At 38.2% G+C, this 18378-nt stretch overlaps 1 protein-coding gene across 1 annotated transcript; it reads right to left on the reverse strand.

The window, feature by feature from the left end:
• Positions 1–2110: 2110 nt before the first annotated feature.
• VAMP4 (vesicle associated membrane protein 4) lies at positions 2111–18151 on the reverse strand. The gene is made up of 8 exons (XM_058176831.1): positions 18023–18151; positions 16233–16326; positions 13346–13392; positions 12960–13010; positions 10313–10413; positions 8890–8969; positions 5782–5833; positions 2111–5223 (listed from the first exon to the last, which is right to left on the reverse strand). The coding sequence occupies exons 2-8, from the start codon at positions 16296–16298 to the stop codon at positions 5195–5197; spliced, it is 426 nt and encodes a 141-aa protein (XP_058032814.1). The 5' UTR covers positions 16299–16326; positions 18023–18151; the 3' UTR covers positions 2111–5194.
• Between the last annotated feature and the right edge of the window lie 227 nt (positions 18152–18378).

Here is an 18378-nt window from a genome sequence, read left to right on the forward strand (position 1 = left end):
GATATTTTCTTTCAATATCCCAAGTTCCACAGCTTCGGTATAAGAATTAAAGGAACTAAAGTGAGGGGCACATGACAAGGATTTTGTAATTCGTTAACTAACACAATTATTTTCTATTTTAATTTGATTTATTGTCTATGTTCAGGCTCATTACAGATTGGAATCTAGGAAAACTTTTGTCCTATGGTTATATGGATTGATTAGATAGCTTTTAACATTCCTAAATTGAAAAGATAATTTACAGAAGGATGTCTGGATAATATCTTCTGATATGAAGTTTCTTAGTGTCAACCAACATCTGGTTATCTAAATTCAAACAAGCTTTGTGGTGGATTTAGTACGCAAAGAGTGACTCTTATCTTGTCCAACCAACTTTTCATTTTTCCTCTTTCATTTTTCTTTGTTGTGTTAACTATAAAAAGGAACGTAACATGGGGCTCAAGCAGGGATGAAATGCTACCGGATCGGATTGCGCAAACCGGTAGTGATCGTGGCTGGTAGTTACGCGATCCAGTAGCAATGGCAGAGCATAGCTCCGCCCACTCAGCTGGTTGTCATTACTTCCTGGTTTTAACCAGGAAGTAATGTTTTTTACCTTCTGCGCATGTGAAGGTTTTGCACATGCGCAGGTCTGTGTGCACATGTGACACATGTGGGCGCAGCGCGTGCACTTCCGAGCTGGTAAGGAAGGTAAGTAGATTTCATCCCTAGGCTCAAGGTTCTCTCTCCTTTATCCCATTTTATCAGTGTACCCTGATAAACTGCTTTTAAAGGATCTTCCAACTCAGTTGCTTATTGGGAAGTTAAACCAAGGCGGAACCTAGGGCCAGATTTGGCTATTCAAAGACAGCAAAGTTTTGCTAGTAATTTGGAAATGTGGAAAGAGGGAGAGCTGTAGTTGCTATTCATCTCAGCTTTCTCCTCAATAGTGGAGGAATTGCCCACTCTTTCCTTCTACCAACCCTTGAACCTGAATGCTTCTAAGGCAAGAACTATAGAAATTTTCATAGCCTCATCCACAACTTTTAAAAGTCAGATCTTCCGTGCAAGGATGGAGCTCTTTCTCCAGGCTCTGCAAACAGACACAATCTGTGCCCTATGGACCTCATAAATATTTTAGACTTAATTAGTTCTTGTAGTATGGGGAAAGTGCAGTTTATTTATTCATTCATCTTTGTTGATGACTTCAAATGGGATGGTCTAGAAGAGCCTTTTCTCTTGTGACCGCCACCCATTGGAACATTGTCACTGGAGCCAATATCCACCTCTATCCTTTTGGCCTTCCAAAAGGGCTTTGAAACTTGGCTCTACCACTTGACTTGTTGCCATTATGGGGGTGCTCCATGCTGGAAGTGACTGACAGGGTGACAAGACTGCACAGCTATCCTACCTGTCTTCTTGGTTTTTAGTCCCTATTTCTTATTAATTATAATTGTTTTATACTTACCTTTTTATCATTTGGTAAGCCACCCAGTCACTTCAATAGTGAGATGGGCAGCATATAAGTGTAATAAATAGAACAAATTAAAAACAAAGCCTTTGCTTTTTCAATAAAAGAAATCCCTTGTCATCCTTTTCAGAGTCATGTGTCTTTCTTAATCTCTGGTCGTCTATCAGATGCCCAGGAGCTTGAGGTTTTTGAGCAGTATCTTAGCAGTTCCTAGCACTGCACTCTTACGGATAGAGAGTTCCAGCGTTGTTCCTGGAACATGTTGGAACCACTCTCCCAGCTTAGGAATCTCAGCCCCAAGTACTTCTACCATCACTGGACCATTTAGGCCAGTGATGGCAAACCTTTTCAGCACAGAGTGCTTAAACCGGAACTTGGCTGCATATACGTGTGCCGGAACGCTGAAGCCCGACCATCTGGCTGATGTGCAAGCGCACTCTGGCCAGCTGGTCTTTGGGTTTCCAGCACATGCATGCGCACCAGCCAGCTGGTCTTCCCATGCACCAGAGCACCAGAAACCCGAAGACCAGCTGGCTGGCGCATGCATGCACTGGCCAGGCCAAAAACCGGCTGGAAAATCACCAAAAAACAGGCATATATGCACCAGCCAGCTGGTCTTTGGGTTTCCGGTGTGTGGGAAGACCAGCTGGCTGGTGTACACATGTGCCGGAAACCTGAAGACTAGCTGGTGACGGCATGCATACCTGCAGAGAGGGCTCTGCATGCCACCTCTGGCACGTATGCCATTGGTTCACCATCATGGATTTAGGCCTTTATTTTCCATATCTTCTCTAGTTCTTTCTTTCTGATACTTCTCCAGCTTCTCATACTCCTTTCTGATGTTGTAGAAGTAAGGGTGACTGGTTCTCCTCTCTTCTTGTTTGTTTTGGAGTAGTTTTTCTTCCCCACTGTCAGCCCCTCTAGGAATACCAGAAAATCAATTCCACAGGGAGAGCAGAACTATACTTTATTGATAGGCTATAATAACAGAATCTGGCAAGCCTGATTGTGCTTCTTCTCTCCTCCCTCTGCCAAATAATTTGCCTGAGTCTCTTCAAAATATTATTTCTCAAAACTTAAAAAGCTCTTTACTTAGGTAATATATCGTGCATATTTCTGTCAGTTTATACTTTACACCCATGAAAAGACTGCCTTGCACATAATGTAATTGCAAATAATTTCTTTTCCTTGTGGCAGATGAACAAGTTAACCAAAGTTCATGTTTTTTGTTTCCATATCTGTCTTCTGAATCCTGATTACAGTAGTTTTATAAGATAGTGATAACATGTCAAACTTTTAGTAGGAAAGGCATACTGTATTAAATAACTGGATTTAGGAAATGGATTAAATAACTGAAATTATACAGTACAATCCCAAATTTTGCCAGTTACCTTAATCTTCTCCATCAGTGGTAATTTTTCTCCACATGTTGAAAAAAAATGAATGACTTCTTTGCTATTCATAGAATGAAACGACAGGACACTATAGAAGAAAACGATTAGGAAAACTAGATTGAAGGCATAGGAACAAAAAGAAGATTTAACAGTTATCAGTTATTTAACAGGTAGCAATGCAGAAGAAATAAGGGGGATCCTCCCCAAAAAAAGTATGTTCAGAAAGAAGCATGCAGGATAATAAAGAACAGCGAATTATAGGAATAGAAAATTACTAAAAGTTCAGAGAGAAAACCAGGAAAAGTTAACAATACAGAAATCAATTTAAGAGACTCAATAGCAGCAATAGTACCTCACACAAAAATAGTTATCTTAAAATAAGCTTTTTCAATCAATGTCAAACGATTCCTCAGTTGAAAGGACAACAAAGGATTTTTAAAAAATGAATGGCAGCATGAAGGGGAAAAAATCAAAGAGTTTCTTTTTAAAAGCTTGAGGAAAGCTTTGGAATGAATAGAACCCTCAGAAGTTGGATAAAGATATGGAAATACAATGAAGCCATCAAGAAAACTAGCCAGTCTCTCCAGTAATATAAGACTACACGCTGATTTGCAAGTATCACAAAGCATCATTCCAAAAGCAGTATATTACTCAGGGCATTTACACAAGAAAAATGATTCATTATATAGAACTCTTTTTTTCTGTGTCTCAAACCATTATTTTTGTGCTCCATCATTACCATAGTGATTTGCAGATCATGTAAAATAATGTGTGTAAATGCTTTAGAAAAAGGTACATCATCACTTGAAGAGGATGCAATGTTTTCCAGTATTGTGCAAACACTTTTTTTATTTTGTTCCGTGATATTATTTTGCTGTCTTACTTTGTGTGATTTAACTTATTTTTATTGTACTTTAATACAATAAAATATTCCATGCTTTGGCAACCTTTTGTATCATGGAATGAAATATGAACCATACAAAACACGTTTTAATGCACATATGTATATACATATATACACACACTCCTTCACACCAACATATGAATATGATATCTTGCCACAACAAACGTTTTAAAGTTATTGAGGTCTTGAAGCTGGAAAATTAAATGCCGGAGGTATGCTTTCATGGTACAAGTAGTCATTTTAAGTGAATCTGGCTTCCCCACTGACTTTGCTTGTCAGGAAGTTGCAAAAAGTAATCACATAATCTTGGGACACTGTCAGAAATACATGCCAGTTGCCAAGTATCCGAATTTTGATTATGCGATCACGGGGTTGTTGCAATGTTTGTAAGTATGAAAAATGGTCATAAGTCACTGTTTTCAGTGCTGTTGTAACTTTGCATGATTACTAAACAAATGGCTGCAGGTTGAGACCTTCCTGCAATCTCTTTCTCATGCCAGTAGTACTGCATTGATATTCATGCCTACTCAGAAATATTCATTCCTCTGCATACAGTAATGCATAAGAAAGTTTCTAGAGAATGGAATAATACGCAGCTGAAATAATAAACATGGAAGAAAGAGAGATGCCAGAGAGTTTTAAAACTATTGCTAAAGGTCTAGGCGCTAGATGAAGATTCAGGCCAACTGTGGGCTTCAAAGATAAAAAAGAAATGCATTTTTGTCAGTTGCAGAAGAAATCATATTGCTTTGCCTGCAGTTGCATGAGTAAGAGCATTCTTTTTTGTCTATAGTTTCAAAGTTTGCAAAACTTAAGTTGTCTTAACCGAATTAGGAGCTTCTTTATTTCAGTAATTTAATAAGAGCTACATATTTTCAGTCAAAAATAGGCTTTTTTTACTGGAATGCTTTTATAGAATAATTATGAGCAATAATAGCAACACAGAACTTCAGAATCCCTTAAATTCAGTTGAAGAAATAATGTTTTTTTAAACAGTGATAAAGACTATACACTTCCTTCTTCCCTCCATAATTCTTCCCTCCACTACTTTATCAATTGCTGTAGGAAACTATTTAAATTATAAATAACATTATCAATTCGATATATATATATATATATACACACACACATACACTCACTTATATATACATTATTTTAAAAAACAGATGAAATACTGACAAGTATCTGATTCCATTTAGGTTCCTTCGTAAGAGCAACAATGAGGTTTTTGGGTCCAATATTGACAGTATAGTTAATTCTTGACTGAAAGTCATATGTTTGCCAGGCCCTCTGGATGCTCTTGGTGGAACTGTGCATGTGCCTCCCTGGAGTTTGAGAGCAGAATGCACTTCAAAGCTATATACACAATACATTCCACTGAAATCATACAGCTGCTAGCTTTGCTGTTATCCTGAAGTGGTGTCCACAAGGATGTTCATCTCCAAGTCAAGTGCGGTGTTTGAGGATGATGGGAACTGCATAAGACCGAAAAAAAAATCTTTAAATCACTTATAAAAATAAGTCAACTAACTAGTTTCAACCCTAAAACACCTATCTCTTCTAGTCACTGGAAGTCATCTTTACAGTTACAATATTGAATTTATTTACTGTGGTAAGTCATGACTTGCTTAACTCCAATTATCTTAATGGCTTATAGCTAAATAGGTTAACATAATATAAATAATAAATTAGGGTTTATAAAGCATTGTAGCTAAATTCACCTAATAAAGTAAACTCCAGACAAGAAAATTACATAAAGCCAGTTAGTTATTCCTAAAAAGTGTTTACGTCTGACTAAATGGTTCCCATTTATTCTTAAAGCAGACACAACTCACATCTAAACATTACAGGGAGTGTAATGTATTTGGGAGTTTCCCAAATATTCTAGTATTAGAAAGACTGAAGGAAACGGTAAGTTTTCTTTTTACCAATCAAGAATGTCATCAGACTATTTCAAAGCACTAACGCCAATGCAGAACATTTTATTTACTTATTTTATTGTATTTAGAAGAATATCAGAAAGGAATACACACCAATAATGATTAGCAAGACCACAACAGCAACCAAAGCCACAATTGCCTTCATCTGCAAATTAACACACAGAAAAGTATGTAATTAATTTCCAATTGTAGACACAATTGATTAGCTTAGTCCAGGGTCAACAGCATACTAATAATGAGTGTGCTCAGATAATTCAGTGGTTACACAGTTTCAAAATAACATAATCTGGCCTAACCTCAAGGGTCAGAATCATGTTAAACCAGAACATGAGTACAGGTAGTTTCCATTCACCAACTTTTCAAAGTTATAATGATGCTGAATGAGAGGACCTATAACCATTCCTTGCAGTAGTGCAGCATCTCCATAATCATGTGATTGCAATCTTGGTACTTGGCAACCAGCTTGCAATTATAATCGCTGCAGTGTCCTGCAATCGCCCGATTATAATTTGAGAGATTAACTATTGGCTTCCAACAAAGTCAATGAGAAAGCTGGAAGGAGGTTGCAAACTGTGATCACATGACTACAGGACATTGTGACTATGTGGGATTCACCTAAAGGTGGGAACTGGGACTGCTGCAATTGCCAACTGTAAGTCACTATCACATGTCATACTTTATGAACATGTTACTTAGTGATGGAGTTGCCATTGCCAATTGCCATAGTTATCAACGCCTAGCTGTATTTCAACAATTCAACAATCTAGATTTGAAGGGGAAAAGTTTATTCAGAGCATATCAAGATGCTTATATCATACTAAGCAGCAATTCTTTCAAAAAGCTGTATCTTTTCCTGTGCTCATTGGCTTGCCTGCACTCGGAAGCATCCTTCAGATTGAGATCATGGCAGGCATAATGCACTTTTAGACACTCTGAAGTATGAATGAAGTAAATCAATAAAGCATGGTTGTTTTTAAGCAGTATAAACCAGAGTTTGCAATTGTACTACAGATTACTACAAGATAGTATATGGACAGTTTTTGTGTGTGGTTTCTTGACATAAGTGGGGGTTTTCTTTTGCTGAATATTCACAGAATTGCGAGACATAGGGCTGCTAGGAAAGGTGGTGGACTGAAGACAGCTCTATGAAAAGTAGAACTGATGTTTGCACCATGAACATTGAGTAGATTGGATCTTTTGAACTTCTCTGGACAAAGAGAGGATGTGGGATTGCCCAAGCTGTTTTCCTTACAATTGATCCTTACTAGGAGACTGCAAGTCAGCAGTCTTTGGAGGGTGAGAGACTTGGGAGGCAAGGGAATTTGCCATAGTTGCACACAAGCTTTTTAAAGGAATTTTGCACTTCTCTTGCTAATCACTTTTAAAAGTTGTCTATTAATTGCTTCAAAGAAGTTAGATGCTTTCAAAGTGACAAGATTGTAAACATCATGTGAGTGTCTTCAATACTTTATGTAAGAAAATGAAGATGTAGCTTTACAATCTTTAAGAATTTAAAATAAACAGCAAAAAGCAAGACAAGATTTTAGCTACAGAAAGTTTTACACATATTAAGGGCTTAAAAATGTGGGAAAATTGGATTTTGACTATTAAGACTGATATTGCACCAAAACTTTGAATCAATTATATGGTATGATGTGTCTCCCTAGGAACAATTTCAAGCACTGATTCTGAATGTGAAGAACATCAACCTCAGGAGACACAAAACCAAGAATCATGTGAGGCTGATCAAACAAAGGCACTACCTGAACAGCTGGAGCAGTCAGCTGATGATGTAAGCCACCCAACCCTCATACCCAGGAAGTAAAGTGGACAGCAGAGAAGAGACATTCTATAAGACTTCTTGAGAACTTATCCTTCTTCGTTAAGTTAAATTTTACTCATTTGTTTAAATTAGGGTATTGGGATTACTTTATTTGGTAAATGTTTCAATGTTTTAATTATTTTTAGTTGTTTTAAAACTTGTAAGCTGCTAGGCTCCCCTTGTGGGGCAGATAGGTGGCATTAAATTTTCATAAATAAATGTGGATTTGTTTATAGCTAAGTATGAAGATAGGAATGGGATATGTTGCTATTTGAAGCAATTCTCTTTGGAATTGTTGGCATTTGGATTTGAAAAATGTTGTGTATTGGGTTTGTCTGCACTTAATGTTTGAGGGGTTTTCCCCCTACAGTTACTATAGAAGTAAGGGGCATCTTGTTTTTTTTAACGGAGAAATGCTCCTGTCCTTCTTAGTTTTTTTGTTTACACTAGCATACCAGGATCATTTTATGCCTTTTAAATAAATATTATTATAGGGCTCTGTTTGGACTTTTTGCTGACTGGAGAAGATGTTTTGGAATTATCTATATGTTATCTAGGATTTGAGGCTTTATTAACATTTTATCATGGCAGTCTAGGTCTCTTTTTTAATTTCAGGGAAGAATGATTTTCTTCTTAGCCAAGATTATTTCTTTTGGTATGCAAGAACTTGCCTTTTCAGAACTAAACAACAGAGAGTATATTCTGAAAGTCTTTGAATGCACTTACAAATTTTAAGAAAGATACAAATCCACCTGAGAAAGGGTGTAACATAATGCATAAATTTGCCACTTGTGGAATGTTATTTAGAATTAATGTTTTCTATTGTTCAATTCTCACATGTAATCAATGTCTTTTATTATTTGATCAGTTGCTTCCTGATGTCATTTGTTTCTGTACTCTATAAAAAGATTTGATTATCCCCATTAATAAATAACTATGGAACAAAATATAAATATTTGCTTTGCCTATATTACTTGATTTGCATTTTCATGTGGATGACAAAGCTCCTTTGCAAAGATAAGGGATCCCTCAAATTAGGGATCAGATCCATGCTAATTGGATTGCCTGATTTCTAGGCAACATAAAGTTAAGACTTGAAGTATGAGATGAAGTTTTACATTTATTTAGAAGAAGTGAAGAAATTATGAAACTTGTGATGAGAGTGAGAAGTTGCTTTCGTGTTTTTTTTTCTTTTTTGCATCTTTTTTCTTTTCTTTTTTTCTTCTCCAGTTGGTATTATCTTTTACTGTTCTAACTAAAACTTTTAATAAAAATTATTTTAAAAGATAAAATTGAAAGGTATAGAAAGGTAAAAGAAATAAACCAAACTGGTCAAATAAACCAAAATTGCAACATTTAGGAAACAAGATAAGCCTTACCTTGCAGCCTCGCCACCACATTTGTCTTCGGAGCTGTTTGGATCTGTTACTAAAAGCTGTTGCGTTATCTGATAAGCTTTCTGCATCAGATAAAGAGACAGAGAAACAGAATTGAACAATTTACTATAAGGGTAAGATAAAGCTTTTGCCTCTACCCTGATTTAAAAAAAAAAACCCAATCAAAGGTCTTGAACAGATACAGAGAATTCTGCACGATTTCTTTCCTTATAGGAAATCCAAGAAAAACAACCAAGTTAGTTCAAGGTAGTTCTTGTTCATCAATCATTCAAAATTAGGACAGTGTCGAACTAGGATTTAAAAATGGGTCCTCATGGTTGCAACTGTCAGTGTTCCTGCAGTCACATAACCGCAAATCAGACGAAAAGAGATTGCCTTGCAATTACAAGATCACAGAAATCTGCGCTCACGTGTTTGCCATTTGCAACCTTCAGTGCTGGCTTCTAATAAGCAATGGGGAAAGCAGCAGAAGGTTGTGAACGGCAATCAGGATGCTGCAACAAGCAGGATTTGTCTACAACAGCAACTGGGATGGCCAGAACATAAGTCAGCTGGTCATACAACATTGCATCTTACCACTGCATTGTTCAGCAATGGAGTTTTCAATCCCAATTACCATTGGCAAGCAAGGACTTCATGTAGTCTATATTACTAACAAACTCTCTTGTAAATCATTAGTTCTGTAATTACTATATGTTTGTAAATGAAGACAAAGTTGTTCAGTAGAACTTTTGAATTAAGAGACATTACTACTTATTTATTGGTTGTCACAACTTGATAGTTATTGTGGGTGATTTTACTCTATTCCATTTTAATTTTTAATTTTCAATATTTATTATCAAAACATGAGTGTTTTAGTGTACTTGGCCCTACAAGCACCAAGAGTGTTTTAATTGCTGTGCATGGGAATGTAACTAAAGATAATTTACAGAATTGCATCCCAACAATAAAAGACATAATCAAGGTAGTAAGTCTCATGATGCCCTCTAGCAGGCTGTAATCTGCAACTGTAAGGGAGCACTGACAAACAAGAGAAATGACTCATCTGTAGCACAAGAATGGGAGGACTATTTCCTATGATTATCTGTTTTTTGTCTCTCCGCATTACATTTAACAACAAGGACTACCTTTTAATAGATCTATGAGATATTCAGAGCCATTTTTCTTAGAGAGCATGTTAAACTGAGCTTTTTTTAAAAAAAAATTATCCCACGAACAAGCTAGCTCTAAAACAGACACAACAGTATCACTGTTATGTACCCAGGATCCCATGCATGCAACAGGGAACCTAAGGAATAAGAAGAGATAATGAAAGCCAAGTATGCTGAGATCAGGTAATATGAGAGATATGGTGTTCCTGGAAACTCAGTTTCACCTTCTAAAAGGGAAGAGGAAAAGTACCAACCTGACTTATCTTGCAAATCATCCAGCCGCTCTCCTCTCTCTATCACCTTGGTGATATTTTCTTGCATGACATCAATAACTTCATCAACCTGGTTTTGAACTCTGGTTTAAAAATATACATAAGGATGCATCACATGACCAAGGAATTTATCATCAATATCAGAAAATGCTACTGATTGATATCCTGTCTAGATGCTAAGGGGGAATGATGGGAGTTGTAGCCCAATTTATTCAACAACTGAGAGTCTGAATTAAGTGTGATATAGTTAATATCAAATATTTTAGTGTGCAAAGTCTTTAAATTCTTTATATAATTATTAAAGAATGTACTGTAAATAGCAACATGTCAATTTGTTTTTTAAATAGGCATCTAAATTGATAATTATCTGTCCAAGTTTAATATTGAATCATGATTAAGGCAGAAATTGAACTGAATTCAACTTATTGAATAAACTGAAAAAATTGCAAGTAAGCATGTAAAGAGAATATATCAAAGTATAATACTTGTTAGATCCCCACTAACCACACTGTTCATCTTTTCTTGAATTCTCAAGTGCGCATTTATGCCCAAAATAGTTTCACAAGCAATATTTTAGATATTCTGGCATCTTTGTAGATAAGAATAAGAATCTAGAATTGTGACTAAAAAAAAAAAGAATCACAACGGTTGTTGTGAAGCTAATATGCACTGATCAAACAGCATTGATTATTTTGTATACTGCAACAATCTAAATAAGTTTACAATGGTCAAATTTGCCTTCTGTAGGAAAATACCGGTACATAGAAATCATGATTTGCTCTTTAAAAGCAGAATGCGTTAGATGGATGTGACATATAGGAACTTGCAGAGTCTTTGCAATATCTTCTTTCCTTCATCTCTGACCATTAAAAAAATAATGTCAGACAGTTTTAAGAAAGAGGAGAAAAAACATTTGGAAGCCAATGTACTTTTTGATGAGAGCAGAGTCAAGACTGGGCTAAGAGAAATTTTTCCTTTAACAAAAGTAAGTTTTACAAAATACAGTAAAGAACTACCTTGTTCTTTCATGACTGACCAACAGAAAATGGCAAAGAATCAGTCAAAGCAGTATAAAGTGGCATTCACAACTTTGTGCCTATCCAGACACAATGCCAACTCCAAAAGCATATCAATCTCTTCATTACGTCTTAACAAGATATGAAACGCCATCCAAAACAGCAATAGCTCCAGATTAAAGAAACTTATTTGATGACTATAGTGTCCCATTTGGGTTTCCCTACATGAAGACTCAGTTTAATAATTCACAATTAGTCCATCATTGCATCCAACATTCAAAACTTTCAGAGCATACATAGACCTGTTGAAAAAAAAACACTGAGCTGGGGATCATCAATATAGTGATGATATTCATTTCTTCATTGGACTTCTACCAGTCAAGTTAAAACTAGGCCAAAATGTAACCCAGATTCCAAACTGAGATAGGTTGTTTCCTGCATACCATCCCATCAAATACAGCAATGATTATAACAGGCAAAGGAAATGGCAATTAGTAACATAATTGGACATTACTTCATTTCCTGTATTCCTTATTGCATAAAGCTGTGTTAGCAATTAGACTGTCACATTTTCTATTGACACTACAAGAGAGATTCTTGGTGTGTTGGGGAAAAGAATAAAACATAAAATAAGATGATAATACTCTTGACAGAGTGGAGCTCCTTGTCTTTAATAATTGTGATATGGGAATACATCATAATATCCCACTTCCTTTGCCTTTTCTATATATCACTGAGAGTGAAGGAATAAAAATGATGCATTTGGAATAGTCTAAGAATTACAGGCAGGCCGTCTTCTTCAGTTATAAAATGTTTGCCCATATCCGATATATGTAAAAAACAAATATATAACTTTCATATATATGGAAGCTTTTTTCATATAAAAAAGAAGCAAAGAAAAGCAGTTAGTGATTGTCTTGTTTAGCAAATGTTCAGTTATGACAGTGATATAACTCTGCAACTATTCCTTGCATTTACGACCTTTACAGGTCTTTAAAACAAAGGAAAGAAAGCTCATAAGCACAGTCACAGATCAGTTAGCAGCCACTTTGCTTAATAACTGAGTTGTTACAACTAAACAAGGACTACAGTACCTGTATTTCTAGAAGGCTACGGATTCTGTCCTGCATTACAGTAAATATAAAAGATGTTGGCTCAAGGGAAATAAACTGAAAAATGTACAATGAAGGAGGATAGTTTTTCTAATCCCCAACAAAAGGAACTATTAATTAGGACTTTGCCAAAGCATACAGCATAAATTCCAAATGTTACTCGGCTATAATTCGTAAAATTATTTTCCTATTTTTAATTAATTTTCCCTATCATTTTGAGTTTATTTATATTCTCCTGTGAAATTGTATAGTGAAAAGAATTTATGCACAAAGATAGAAAGAGGGACATTGTCTAAAAGATAAATAATTTTTAAAATGTTGAAGTACTGAAAGAAATGTGACTTTTCCAAAAGACAATGTTCATTATTTTATGAACAGGCTTAGCTCTAGCCTAGGAAACAGTAACTCATTTCACCTAATAAAGTATGATCATAGAACAGTTATATTAGTGGGAGATGAAAATAAAGCAAAAATAGATTTTACTTGCCACCAAGTACTTACTGTCTGATCTTGTCATTCTTGGGTCCAAACCTTGGACCTGATGGCCCTCTCCTACAAAATGATTAAAATTAAATTGTTACCTTTATCTCCCAGGATGAGTGGAAAATTATATGGCTGATTAACAGACAGAAATTTGAAATTTGAAAGCATTCAGAAGAAACAGCCCACTCCTGGAAACTACGTAAAGACATCTGGCAAGAGTTTTCAGCCTTATATTGAAGACTTTGTAGTAACTATTACTTACAATCAATCACAGTAAGTTGTGCAATACTTTGCCTGTATTTATAAGGAACCCTTGAGATCAAAGCACATAGAACAGGCAGAAACAATGGTGCATGAGACCTAGGATTTGATAGTTATCCCTACTCTGGTTTGGAGATACTTACAAGAAAAAGTCCTCTTCTTCATCCGAATCTTCCTCTAGGAGGTTTCTCTGCAAACACAGAAGATTGACACATCTATGAAAAGGAATATTTCTACTAATGGGTATTTTCATTCAAAAAGAAATTTCAAAAGAATATTTTGAATCATTAATCAATGTCAGAATATAATGCCATCAACACAATGTATGGCAGTGGTCCCCAACCTTTTTGGTATCTGGGACCAGTTTTGTGGAAGACCATTTTTCCATGGGCCATCACCCTCATGAGCAGTTTATGGTAGGGTTTGCACTCCTATGAGAATCCAATGCCAGATGATCTGAGGTGGAGTGACTTCACTCGCTCACCTGCTGCTCACCTCCAACTATCTGGCCCAGTTCCTAACAGGCCATGGCCTGGGGGTTGGAGACCACTGATATATGGTATCCGATATCCACAAAAAGACAATACAAGACAGAATCATTAGAGGTTCCTTTTGAATAAATCATGTTATCGTGAATAAGCCCATCCACACATATGCCTACCTTCAAATTTTTAATCAGAATGCCATGAAAAATATGTCACCGTAGATAAGATGACCTGCATTTTTCATGGTATTTTGGTGAAAAATCTGAGGACTTATTTGTGGATGTATAGATGGGAAATATGTGTACTTTTAAAAACTATTACTGTATATACACCCGTGGATAAGTGCATTCATAGATAAGCCAAACCCTATTTTTTGGATGTATGTTGACACCTAATCTGCAAGTGTATATGGTGCTCTGAAAAACAGCTTTGAAAGGTAAAAATAATTAAGAGTGCCAATCTTGGTTTTTTCAAATACCTTATATAGTTTTGTTTTCAAGATTTAAAATAATATATAACCTGTTTCATTGCTTTTGCTTAATATTTCTAGTTTGTTTTGCCAGAATTTCAATCTTTTCCCCTATGATCTTAAAAAAAATCCTTGGGTGAAGGGAAACTATCAACAGTTATCTCAATCTAACTGTACAAAATGTATACAACTCCCCTAATACTGTCTCATATTAAAGTGAAGACTGGTTTCATCATTCAACCAGTGGAGGATTGAATGGACCTTGAAGGTCATGTATCATCAAGGTCATGAATACAGAAAGGGGTTGATCCGAGTTCCAACAATTTGAGAAACAACAAAGCATGGAAATGAAAGTAGATAAATAGGTACCACCAGAGTGGGAAGGTAACAGGGAAATGAAAGTGATGCCAATGGCTAACCCTTACAACTCAGAAGCAACTTGGTACATGTTTTACACACGAATGTAGTAGTATCAGTTCAGAATTTATTTTTTATTTATTTATTTATTTATTTTTATTTTATTAAATTTTTATACCGCCCTTCTCCCGAAGGACTCAGGGCGGTGTACAGCCAGAATAAAATACAAAATATATACAATTAAAACGAATTTAAAATATAAAATTTCTAAATGGCTCAGAATTAAAATGAATTTAAAATTTAAAATACTACTAAAACCCAATTTAAAATCAATCCTTTTATGCCAGTCCCGCTTGGATGAATAAATATGTTTTTAGCTCACGACGGAAGGTCCGAAGATCAGGCACTTGACGTAGACCAGGGGGGAGTTCATTCCAGAGCGTCGATGCTCCCACAGAGAAGGCCCTACTCCTGGGGGCCGCCAGCTGACATTGTTTGGCGGACGGCACCCTGAGGAGACCCTCTCTATGAGAGCGTACGGGTCGGTGGGAGGCATAGGGTTGCAGCAGGCGGTCTCGTAAGTACCCGGGTCCTAAGCCATGGAGCGCTTTAAAGGTGGTAACCAGAATCTTGAAGCGCACCCGAAAGACCACAGGAAGCCAGTGCAGACTGCGGAGCAGTGGTGTTACGTGGGAGCCACGAGCAGCTCCCATTACTACTCACGCAGCTGCATTCTGGACTAACTGCAGCCTCCGGGTGCACCTCAAGGGCAGCCCCATGTAGAGAGCATTGCAGTAATCCAGCCGAGACGTAACCAGAGCGTGAGTGACTGTGCATAAGGCATCCCGGTCAAGGAAGGGACGCAACTGGCGGACCAAGCGGACTTGGTAAAAGGCCCTCCTGGAGACGGCCGCCAGATGTTCATCAAAGGACAGCCATCCATCCAGGAGGACGCCCAAGTAGCGAACCACCTCCTTTGGGGCCACTAACTCGCCCCCAACAGTCAACTGCGGATGCAGCTGACTGTACCGGGGTGCCGGCATCCACAGCCACTCCGTCTTGGCGGGATTGAGCTTGAGTCTGTTTCTCCCCATCCAGACCCGTACAGCTTCCAGGCACTGGGACAACACTTCAACCGCTTCGTTGGGGTGGTCCGGGGTGGAAAAGTACAGCTGGGTATCATCCGCGTACAGATGATAACTCACCCCAAAACCACTGATGACCTCACCCAGCGGCTTCATATAGATGTTGAACAGGGTAGGCGAGAGAATCGACCCCTGAGGTACCCCACAAGTGAGGCACCTCGAGGACGACCTCTGCCCCCCTGTCAACACCGTCTGCGACCGGTCGGAGAGATAGGAAGAGAACCACCGATAAACGGTGCCTCCCACTCCCAATCCCTCCAACCGGCGCAGCAGGATACCATGGTCGATGGTATCAAAAGCCGCTGAGAGATCTAATAGGACCAGGGCAGAGGAACAACCCCTGTCCCTAGCCCTCCAGAGGTCATCCACCAACGCGACCAAAGCCGTCTCCGTGCTGTAACCGGGTCGGAAGCCGGACTGGAACGGGTCTAGATAGAGATAAAGAGCTGCTTTCTTTAAATATTATACAACTCCTAGCAATTATTTCCATCAATCTTCTAAATGCATTACTACAGCCATTTCATCAGGTCACAAACTTAAATCATACCACAATAACTATCCCCTATGCACTCACCCTCTCACTTTTGACTGACCCAGTAACATCATCATCATTGAGGTGGCGCTTGAATTTTGGAGGCATGTTTTCATAACAGTGCTATCTTTTTGTCCTGGTAGAAAAAAAAGACATTCTAGTCATTCTATTAGGTTTTAGTTCTCAAATTGTAAGAATTTAATGGCTGGCTACAATGATGCCTGCATAACACTGCAATACAAATTATTATATGAAAGCAATATGAGGTCTAGGAATTTCCAGTATAGTTTGATAAGTCATGAATAGATTATTTTTAAACCACTGCTGAAATATTGTTTAAATCAAGGATTAATTAAATTCAGATTGTAAAATAAATCTCTCTTCTAGCTATATAATGAGTATTAATTAAATCCCCATTAGTTTCTAAAGCCTTTTATGCATGTAAAAGAAGTTTTGAAAAAAAGATTTTAAAATATCACAGGTATTGGTTCTGAGCCTATGAATGGAAGATATAAAGGTTATTTTAAAATAATTTCTTCTATCCCACTAATAAGATAATATGCAACCATTATTTAATCAGCAAGACTTTCAAAGGGCTGGCTAGGAAAAAAAGTTGGTTTTCTATTTACTGAACTGAAAGGGAAAGCCTTTTCAATCTACCACTAGTTCCAACTATGCTTTTGTACACAGTCACCCCTAAACACTTGAGCTAGGACTAGTTTTCAATCAAATTATTTGATAAATTTCATCTTCAAATATGGTCAGATGCTTTAAGGAAATTTACAAAGCCTGAAAGTAATGCTTTTCCTACCAATACTCCTCAGGCCCTTGTGTGCAGAATATGCCTTTGATCTATTTAAAGTGTCCCCCAAAACTCTGATGATGCATCCAAATGCCATTTGCAAAATATAAAATATCGTGAACCATTACATTATTACCATCTACAGTGTCTTGGATACTTAGATTCAGGGAAAAGACAGCACCGTAATTTGCTCACTTACAGGTATGTCAGCATGGAAAGGAAAACATACTGTATGCTTTTGTGACCTATAAAGGCCAGAGGCAGGGTGACTTAAGGACAAACCCATTTTTCGATCTGAAGCTTAAGTAGCTTCAGGAATTCCATCTTCCTTAATTTCCGCTGCCAGCATGGAATGCAGCCTTACTGCTTCTGCCCAATTGCCATTAGACCTACTTCTATCATTCTTTTATACCAACCTTGGCAACTTTAAGCCTGGAGGACTTCAACTTCCAGAATTCCCCAGCCAGCAAAGCTGGCTGGGGCATTCTGGGAGTTGAAGTCCTCCAGGCTTAAAGTTGCCAAGGTTGGAAACCCCTGTTCTATACACAAGGCTACACAAGCTGGTCCTTTCTGTGTCTTTTACATACATTTCTATCAAATCCTACCTCTTTTAACATGGGTTTTTTTTGTTTGTTTTTTTAAAATCTAGCTTTCTCCCCGCAAGCGTACAGTGACCCACCTCGACACTGGCTTTTAAATAAACTGCTCCTCTACGAGCCCTTTCCTTCATCTCTCACTCAAGCGGGAGTCTTACTTCTCCAGCTGTCGTCCATCCCGCTTCCATTCCCATAAGGCCCCCCGCGAGGGAGGCACTCGTCCTCTCCGGGCTGCGCAGCCTTGACAGTTCCTTTCTCTATTGGCCATTTCGCCATTCCTGCCTCGCCGCCGGGATACTTCCTTTCCTCCCCCCCCACCCCCCCCAAAGGGATCTTCGGCTTCCCACGAGCCAGCGCCCACCAAACTCGAGGGCCTCTTCTTATCATCCGCCCCCCCCCTCTCCCCGCGCGCCTTTATTTATTTCCTCGCTCACCTGCTTCCCTGTCAGGCCGGTGCGGAAATGGCCGGTCCGAGGAAGAGGAGGAGTTGTCGGTCGTTGTCGTCGTCATCTGCGGCTCCATCGATCGCTCGGCGCGCCTCCTCAGGGGCGGAGCCGAGCGCCCAGGATATCGATGAAGGCGCCGGTGACGTGAGCCCTCTCGGCTACCGTAGTAGATTCTCGCCTGCTGGACGCCGAGCGGAGCTGAAGGAGAAGGAAGCTGGGCGAGCAGTCTGCGAGAGCGAGGTCTGGAACACGGAGTGTCTTTCCTTTTTATCCTGTAATCTTCCTTCTGACCAATGGAAAAGGCCGCGCCTCTGTTAATTAACGGCACCTCGCCATGATCGATT

Source organism: Ahaetulla prasina, chromosome 3 (assembly GCF_028640845.1).
Source record: "Ahaetulla prasina isolate Xishuangbanna chromosome 3, ASM2864084v1, whole genome shotgun sequence".
NCBI lineage: Eukaryota > Metazoa > Chordata > Lepidosauria > Squamata > Colubridae > Ahaetulla > Ahaetulla prasina.

Coding starts and splice junctions, on each gene's coding strand:
- VAMP4 (XM_058176831.1), bottom strand. CDS start 16,298: ATGCCTCCAAAATTCAAGCGCCACCTCAATGATGATGATGTTACTGGG. Junction 13,393..16,232: donor GGTCAGTCAAAAGTGAGAGG/GTGAGTGCATAG, acceptor CTGTGTTTGCAG/AGAAACCTCCTAGAGGAAGA. Junction 5,224..5,781: donor GGTCTTGCTAATCATTATTG/GTGTGTATTCCT, acceptor GGTCTTATGCAG/TTCCCATCATCCTCAAACAC.